At 40.2% G+C, this 8,822-nt stretch overlaps 1 protein-coding gene and 1 long non-coding RNA gene across 2 annotated transcripts; both read right to left on the bottom strand.

Moving 5' to 3' along the window:
- Positions 1–1,496: 1,496 nt before the first annotated feature.
- LOC146687236 (ubiquitin carboxyl-terminal hydrolase 37-like) lies at positions 1,497–6,314 on the bottom strand. The gene is made up of 15 exons (XM_085438090.1): positions 6,264–6,314; positions 6,010–6,065; positions 5,641–5,713; positions 5,448–5,531; positions 4,893–4,948; positions 4,592–4,648; positions 4,360–4,491; positions 4,145–4,268; positions 3,908–4,059; positions 3,703–3,802; positions 3,484–3,560; positions 3,198–3,306; positions 2,530–2,587; positions 2,203–2,360; positions 1,497–2,116 (listed from the first exon to the last, which is right to left on the bottom strand). Exons 1-15 carry the CDS (start codon positions 6,288–6,290, stop codon positions 2,111–2,113), a joined length of 1,269 nt encoding a protein of 422 aa, XP_085294216.1. The 5' UTR covers positions 6,291–6,314; the 3' UTR covers positions 1,497–2,110.
- A 981-nt stretch (positions 6,315–7,295) lies between these two features.
- On the bottom strand, positions 7,296–8,682 carry LOC146687235 (uncharacterized). The gene is made up of 3 exons (XR_014916286.1): positions 8,422–8,682; positions 8,008–8,256; positions 7,296–7,913 (listed from the first exon to the last, which is right to left on the bottom strand). It is a non-coding gene; the product is annotated as an uncharacterized LOC146687235 (long non-coding RNA).
- Positions 8,683–8,822: the final 140 nt, after the last annotated feature.

The raw sequence follows: 8,822 nt of genomic DNA, 5'->3' as shown, positions 1-8,822 counted from the left end.
ACAAACCAGTTGGAGACTTTGTCTTCTGGATGGTTTCAGAAGCTGATTTCTCTCCACTATTTCAATCTTTTGGGAAAAAAATATACAACACTGAGTCCGGGAAACCTTTTCGTGCCACTGAGGAGCTTGAAGACCCTCTATTTTTGAGGAGCTTTCCTTCAGTCTGTCAGTGAAAGGGATTTTGTTGAACCTTGAAACTGCCGTGACCCTGTCCAAAGACCAGCTGGCCACCTGGCCGGGTCAGTCATGGATATTCACAAATACCCCATAGTACTGGTGGAAAAGAAATATCGAGGGAAAATCCATGTTCAGACCATGTTCAGTGTGTCGTGACACTTGCACGATGGAAGAACACACCCACTTGTTGGTGCCAGAAGAGCCACTGAGAAATTATTGTTTTAGCTGGCTCATTACAAGTCGATGGCTGGTCACCTGGAATAGCATAAAACTCTGGAGCGAATAATTGCCCGATTTTACTGGCCAGGAAACTGTTTTAGACTTAGAGCTTTTTATTGTCATTGTGCAGTTTCCTGCACAGTGAAATTGGGTAAGTGGAGAGCCGCTGTATCTGTGCGCACCACCATCTTGCATTTCTTGCATGTTTGGATATGCGCCGATGGTGTGCGTCCAATGGTGTCAGCTGGTGAACCAGCTGGTCATTCAAAAAGCACCTTTATGCCCCTCACCATTAATGGAGGTCCCATTTGAGCGCATTGGCATGGACCTCATTTTATCGATGAGAAAAAGAAAGTCTTTAGTTCAGCTGTTGTTAACTGATCTTGACTTTGTTAATTAAACACTGCAAACCTGCCTTCAGTGTGTCCTGTACATGAGGTCATTTAGTACACCACAGCACGGTGAGTTTTTTTGAGCTGATGAAGTTCAGCCAAAACAGGAAACTTGCAGCAGGAGACAGCAACTTGTTAAAATGTTATAAAAGGTACAATGAAAGATTTTCACCCTACAGGGTTGTCAATGATCCAAGGATAAATGTCTAATTTGGTAAAAATTTTATAAGCCATTTCTGGAGTGACTGCAGTGGAAATGTTGTCACTTTTGGACTTTGCTACCTGCAGCTAAACATTTGCAGCTAAATCATTTATTTAAAAGCAGAAGCTGCAACTGATCGAGGGAATATTTGTCTGAAAACTTAAACTGAACTCCAAGGGTACCATTGCTCCAGCTTACCATCTTTACCTGAGTGAATCAGTTTGTTGAACAATCTAAATGATTCAGAAACTTCTGTGACATCAACTTAACTAAGGCTCATTACAAATTTCACAAAACACTGCTGAATACTTTTAATATTTTTTTATTAGTTATTTTTGTTTTTGTTGTTATTTTGATTTTAATAAAAGAAAATAAAATAAAGAATTAAATCATTTCTTTGTTTTTTTAAATTTAATTTATTTTACAAATAAATGAATAATAATATTAATAACAACAATAAAATTAGTGCTGTCAGCGTAAACGTCATTAGGTAAAATGACGTTAACGCTGACAGCACTAATTTGTTGTTTCCAGAGAGCAAGCCAAACACTGGTCCAGAAAAGGACGATCTCTAGTAGATTTTGTTTTAACCTCCTAGGACCTGGTGTCCACATATGTAGACATAACATTTTGGGTTGTCTAGACCAAAATACAAAATTTTGCTCTTCAAAAACCTGATATCCACTTATGAGGGAGGACATTACACTGCCACTGTTCAATCGAAATTTAAAATGAATGTCCTCATATGTGGATCTCATTCTTTTGAGAAACAAAAAAAAATAGTCCGAATCTGATGTCTTTGTTTTTACATTCATCAGGTCCCAATCAACCCAAATGGCACAGAGAAATTAAAAATGCATGCCATGAAAGTTCAGGTCTTAGGAGGTTAAAAATGTCCCTGCTGATGAGACCAGTGAATGTGGGGCGACGGTGGCAAGAAAAAACTCCCTCCTGGAGGAAGAAATCTTGGGAGGACCAGGCTCTCTGGGAGGACCCTCCCTCCTGAGGGCAATACTTACCTATACTTGTCCTCCAGTGTGCGATGGTGGGCTGGGACGACTGCTTTTCCTTCTCAGCATGACGATGACCTTAACTTCCTTCCTTCCTTCCACTTCCTGTTTCAGAACTGAGAATGAAGACAAAACTGGTTAACAAGGTAACAGGACATTTAAAAATTCTCTCACTTCAGGATGAGATGCTGTGTCTTCTTACGTTTCTCTTGTAAAACAGGATGTAGGCCGAGTGCTGCTGTTCCTCACAAACTGCAGATCCAGTTCTGTGGAGCACCTGTGCGTCATTATAGGTGAGCCAGCGATCTGATGTAGAGTGCTGACTCTCCTCAGGATGGACAGAACTACAAATGTAGTGTCCTGAAATCACATTAAGACAAATGAATCCAACTTCTGGAAGTCAACTGATTCAAGCAAACAGTGATTTTGACTTAGTGCTTCTTAGAACATCAAAAGCTTTTGTGTGTGAGTCCTTCACTGAAAAGTAGCAAGTTTTCATTTTCTGTTTGTCACAAGTCTGTTGTTTTACCTGACTCTGTGCCTCCATAATGACTGATGATGCTGACAATACTATAACAGCCACCACCCTGAGAAGGAACAAATCCAAAGAGTGTTAGTTTCATAAAGTCTCACATCAGTGCCACAATTAAGCTGATTTGCTGAGGCTACGTCCACACTAATGCGTTTTCGTTTGAAAACACATCGTTTTCTCTCCGCTTTGACCTCCCGTCCACACTGAGACGGCGTTTTCCTCAAGGAAAAACACAGCATCTTGAAAACGCTCTCGAAAACGCATACATTTCAAAACGGAGTTGTCCCGTCGCAGTGTGGACACTCGAAAACGCAGACTTTCTAAAACGATGACGCATTTTAGTCATGTGATGCAGTCATGTGAGCAATTAAACAAAGATAAGCCGAGTGCATTATACAGCGGTTGTTTTGATTGCTCTCAACTTTGACAGCCCTAAAAACGATTAATATCAGTTTGTACATGCTCCGGATAGCTTTTCTTCAAATTCTGTAATTCTCACTCACTTTTGCGCATGCGCAGGACTGGAACATAGGCGTTTTCGGCCGTTTCAATGCAGACGCACAACTATTTGAAAATGACTGAAAACGCTAGTGTGGACACGGAGTTTTCAAATCTATCCGGGCTAGTGTGGACGTAGCCTGAGACGTTCTGCAGTCTGTTTTTACCTGATTGGATGGCACCACCAAGTCCCTCTGCAGCCTGACGGGGTCATCCACCTTCTGAATCTTGTAGGTTTGTGTAAAGCCAAACCTCTTCAGATGCAAGATCAGAACTCTGGCAGAAAAGAAAAAAAACACAAACAAGGTAGAAAATAAGAAGAATGAGTGTCAAACACAAACAGAAGATGGGAGAAAACGACTGCTCAAATATTGTCTCGAAAAACTCTGATATTTGATGCGCCACAGTTTGGAAACCTGGTCAGTCGATCAATTCTGATGTGACCTTACTCACCTTGGCAGTGTATCAAAAGACGACTTCAGTTCTGAGGCCGTCCCTCCACAATCACAGCGATATTCTATTTCTTCTTCCTGAACAACAGCACAGAGAAAACAGGCTTTATGGTAGAAAGAAATCTCAACATATGCACACACACGCATACACACAAACACTAACAAAAAAGGTGTGTTAAGATCGCTGATACGACAACTCTATTGGAATTTGTGATCTTACCTTCAAGTATGTCTCTAACATGTTTATCACAGACCCCTCTGGAACCAGGTCAAGAGACAAACTGGTGAATTCCTCTTGCTGTGATGAGTGGTGACCGCAGCTACACATTTCAGGAGTAACGTAGTTAAAGTAAAGATCAGGTACGTGGAAAAGAGGTATATGAAAATATTGCAACCAGCTCTGCGTTTCTGAAAGACAGGCTTACCTCTTGCATGTCCTTATGTTCTCCATTTTAAAAATGTGATGGTCTTCTACTGGGCAGGTATAACTTTGGCCCAGGAGAGCTGCGTTCCTCTCCAGGCGAGGTGTGAGCCTTTTGACCTCATTGAGGAACAATGTTAGGAATTCATGAGCGTCCTGAAAGAAAAGCAGAGAGATTTAAAACAGTACATCAAAATCAGAAGGTAAAGCAAAAAACGAAATGTCCAAATAGCTGACGCACTTTCTGTGCACTGCCGGTGTATTCGGCAGCTTGATTGCTGAATGCCTTCTTAAAAGCTCTTAGGTGGTGATCTTTAAGGCCATAATCTGTCGACTCATGACAGTCCCTGACATCAATAAGCCTTCTGTAGAAAGGAAGGGTAAACAGACATTTCTGCTGTTAGATCTCTTTGTTCTTCAGGTGTTTGAAGAAAGTAGAAGGTTGACGTAGCGCACCTTAAGAGCTGAGCTTCTGGATCTGTGCTCCACAAAACCCCCTGACGCCTGATGTCTCTTATGAACTCCTCAATGTTGAGGAGGCTCTGCAGGCAGGAGTTCATGTAGCAGGTGTTTCCGATGTTTGGAAACCTGACACACACGCGCAACGTTTACAGTATCAGTGTAAAATAATTCATTTTCTCCACTTTGACAAAGTGACCTTTGATCTTTGTGCACCACGTGTACTCACCCGAAGCGGTCTATAGTCCCAGTTTGACTTTTTATTTTTTTCCCACCGCGTGCTACACTGCTCCAAAAAGGTAAAAACACAAACACAAAATTAGGAAAGATGTCAAGATTCTGAGCAGTGTATGTGCATGTATGCATGAGCTTTGACGCTGAAACATTTTGGAGGACGTCCAAAAGTAGTAAAAAAGATGTAAATACACAAGGTGGAAGACAAATGCCAATAAAAGGGAAATAAAACAGCTCCAACTAAACCACTGCTATAAATATCTCCAGCAGCATTAAAGAGTGGCGCATTTCTTTACCTCTGATGAGACGTAGAAGGAATTTCCTTCTCTGCCACGTTTTGTTTGTGTAATTTCTGTTTAGAAACAAGAAAACCAACATCAGTAATGGCATAAAACAAACATACCAAGGGAGTCTCTCCATGAAAAGTGTCCAGTTAGAAAATTTGGTATTATTTCATATTATTTATCACTTTAGTGAGCTGTCAGCTCATGAAGCAGATATATAGGAATATCTTTAAATAAAATAAAAACAATTTATTCATGCTTTAAATTGAGTTTTAAAGTTTGTCCTATGAAATACAAAATCCTTCATTTGGTTGTGATCAAAATTCAGTTTTTACAGAAATCATCCATGAAGCTTCATTAAAAGATTCAAAAATGCTTATTTACCATAAAAAATATTTAGAGAAACATCCTGCAAGTCCCTTCAAACTTACCTTTCTGTGAAAAAAAACCGTTTAAACATCTTTGAACTTAATTTGAGGACATAGATGTGCTAAATTGCTCTTAATTCTTCTCATTTAATGTGATGAGTAAATGCTTGATGACAGGGACTCTTTCCATAAAACATACCTTCCAGAATTTAAAAAGAAACCAGCGACACTTCTTTTGTGTCTTCACAGTGCTGCTCTCTGCCTCTGCATCGCTGTCAGTTTGCTGCAGAGGACGAACAAACATAAGTTTATTAAAAAAGTAAAGTCACTTTAAATTAACAAGTGCAATTTAAAGAGAAAGTGCATTTCATATGTTTTGAGTAAAAGCAAACCGAGGAACAGCAGAGGTGTCTCCATTTTCTCTTCTTCTTTTGACCATTTTCAGCAACAGAAGCATCCGGGATGCTGATGAGGACAAAAGTGTAAATGTTATTTTTCAAAGTGGAAAATTTTAACAAGGAGTACATGCTGGAGATTGCAGATAAAAATTAATAACTGTAATGGAACAAAATCATGTATTTTGTACATTTACACTCTACATTTTCAAACGCTAATCTCTGAATCAATATAAATTATAGACAAGACTAGAAGTAGTAAAAGATGTAAATACAAAACACCAATAAACGGGAAATAAAACAGCTCCAACTAAACCACTGCTATAAATATCTCCAGCAGCATTAAAGAGTGACACATTTCTTTACCTCTGATGAGACGTAGAAGGACTTTCCGTCTCTGCCACGTTTTGTTTGTGTGATTTCTGTTTAGAAACAAGAAAAGCAACATCAGTAATGGCATAAAACAAAGTATATGGTAAGAAAATACAATATCCTTCATTTGGATTCAAAATTCAGTTTTTACAGAAATCATCCAAGAAGCTTCCTTAAAAGTTTCAAAAATGCTTATTTACCATAAGAAAATATTCAGAGAAACGTGCTGCGAGTCTCTTCAAACTTACCTTTCTGTGAAAAAGAAGTTTAAACATCTTTGGACTCGCAGCGAAAATCTCCTCAGCTTTGCAAAAGTTCAACTGAAAACAAGCAGTCAGAGGTTGTATATTTATAAACTTTCAGCATAGAATGTTCATACCCTGAACAGCAAACATCATCATTATGATGTATGGGGCTAATTTGCATATTTTGGAATGTATGCTCATTTGAACTGTATGGCACTCGTCTCCAAGCAACTGCTACAAAATACAGGTCAAGTCAAGTGGCTTTTATTGTCATTTTAACCACGTGCAGAGGTGCTGTACAGAGTGAAATGAGACAGCGTTTCTCCGAGACCCTGGTGCTATATATGACATATACGGACAAACCCAGGACTACATAAAGTGCAGTGTGCATAAATTGCAAAAATAAACAAGACAAAACAGTGCAAAACTAGACAGAACAGGACGATACAGACACAAGACAATGGAAATGTGCAAAATGCTGAGTATTGTGCAAAAGTAACTAACGTGTGTGAAGGTGTGCGTGTGCCAGTGCAGTCACTGAGTGTTCAGGGGTCTGACGGCTTGTGGGAAGAAACTTTTCCGTAGTTTGGTAGTGAGGGCCCGGATGTTCTGGGACCTCTTTCCAGAAGGCAGCAGGGTGAAGAGTGTGTTTGAAGGCTGTGTGGGGTCCTCCAGCGAGCGGGTGTTATAAGGAGGGGAGAGGGACTCCAATAATCTTCTCAGCTGCTCTCACAATCCGTTATAGAGTACTGCGATCTAATGCGCTGCAGTTACCATACCAGACAGTGATGCAGCTACTTAGGATGCTCTTGTTAGTCCCACTGTAAAAGGTGGTGAGAATGGATGGTGGGAGATGGGCTTTCCTCAGCTTCTGCTTGAAGTAGAGACGCTGCTGGGCCTTCTTGGTTATGGAGCTGGTGTTGAGGGAGCAGGAGAGGTTCTCCGCCAGGTGGACACCAAGAAATCTGGTGCTCTTGATGACCTCCACAGAGGATCCATTCATGTTAAGTGGGCAGTGATCCCACTGTGCTCTCCTGAAGTCAACAATCTCTTTTGTTTTGTCCACGTTCAGAGACAGGTTGTTGACTCTACACCTCTACAGATGGCCCGCAGTGCAACCCTTCAGCTTCCTAGTCCTATATACAAATTTAAAGACCTAGGAGACTTACTTCTCGTCACAGAGTTGTAGCATTCACAAGATTTTCAGAAAACTTGAACTCAAGGTCAAGGTCACTGATATTCAAACTGACCCCAGAACTTTAGTAGATGCACCAATGGTATCAATTCAAAATCCTACGCTTCTCGTTCTCGAATTATTGTCTTGACCAAGCTGAGTATACAATTATGAAACAATCATTTTCCATTTTTATTTCACTATCTGTAACTAAGACAAATAAACAGTATTTGGGACACAAGTCACTATTAAAGTGGTTAGTGAGACTCCACATCTGATAACAGTATAACACACTGCTTATTTATGTAAAATTGTCATCAATAAATGTGTTCAAAACAGAAGCTACACTGGCTTTAAAAGTTTTTGTTAACTCTGACTACCTGTCTGCTCTTACCTGTTTCTTTTGCTCTCTGCTGTCTTCATCCTCCATCCAACTCTACAGCTATTGTTTGTGATGACACGATGAAACTGAAGGGTGTCTGGGCACCGAAAAAAGAAAAGAAGAGAGATTGGATTAGGCTGCAGCTGGCGTGCCATTCTCTCACTTCAGGATGAGATGCTGTGTCTTCTTACGTTAATCTTGTAAAACAGGATGTAGGCTGAGTGCTGCTGTTCCTCACAAGCTGCAGATCCAGTTGTGTGGAGCACCTGTGCGTCATTATAGGTGAGCCAAGGATCTGATGTAGAGTGTGGACTCTCCTCGGGATGGACAGAATTACAGATGCAGCAGCTGTTTCCGATGTACCTTCACCTGAATGGGCTCATCAAACATACATTTGATGCTTGGCAGCAGCTTCAGTCTCACTTGAGAGGACATCTTTTCTGAAAAAGAGAAAAAGATTGGACTTTATGAATGTAAGATAAAAAGTCCCCTTACACAATACTTTTTCTAAGAAGATTCAGAGACAGATTGATTCATATTACATATTGTTTTATGTTTTCAGACAAACAGAGAGACAGATAAAGACTGAAGGGTGCCATTGCTACCATGCAGTGTTTAAAATAATCCACTGTCCCAGTTTGTGCTCAGTGTGCATGAAATGCTTTACACCAAACTCCACTCAAAAAATTTGCCAATTTAAATACGTATCATTAGCAAGCAAGCAACCACACTATAAGTGCCCACTGTTAATTCAACAAGCTGTTAATATTAGATCCATTTCAGACAGTGGCAGTAATATTTTACACTGGGCAGCAAATCAGCACAGCAGGATCTTTCAGAGTGAGACAGAAACTCTGTGTCCTATTTTTTGTTAATTTTTAATAGCTCTTGCACAGCCACTGTTAATGTGATACCTTTGCACCAGATACCCTCCCATGCACCCATCAGTAAAGACTTCTTTTCTAAAGTATGAAGTACTCAGATACACCTTTCTGTACTCCTTACA

The sequence above is a fragment of the Copadichromis virginalis genome, linkage group LG18 (assembly GCF_057382275.1).
Source record: "Copadichromis virginalis isolate Kocher_CV1m ecotype Utaka linkage group LG18, C_Virginalis_male_GT1.1, whole genome shotgun sequence".
NCBI lineage: Eukaryota > Metazoa > Chordata > Actinopteri > Cichliformes > Cichlidae > Copadichromis > Copadichromis virginalis.
Note: the sequence above shows the minus strand (reverse complement) of the source record. Positions and strands in the feature narration are given on the sequence as shown.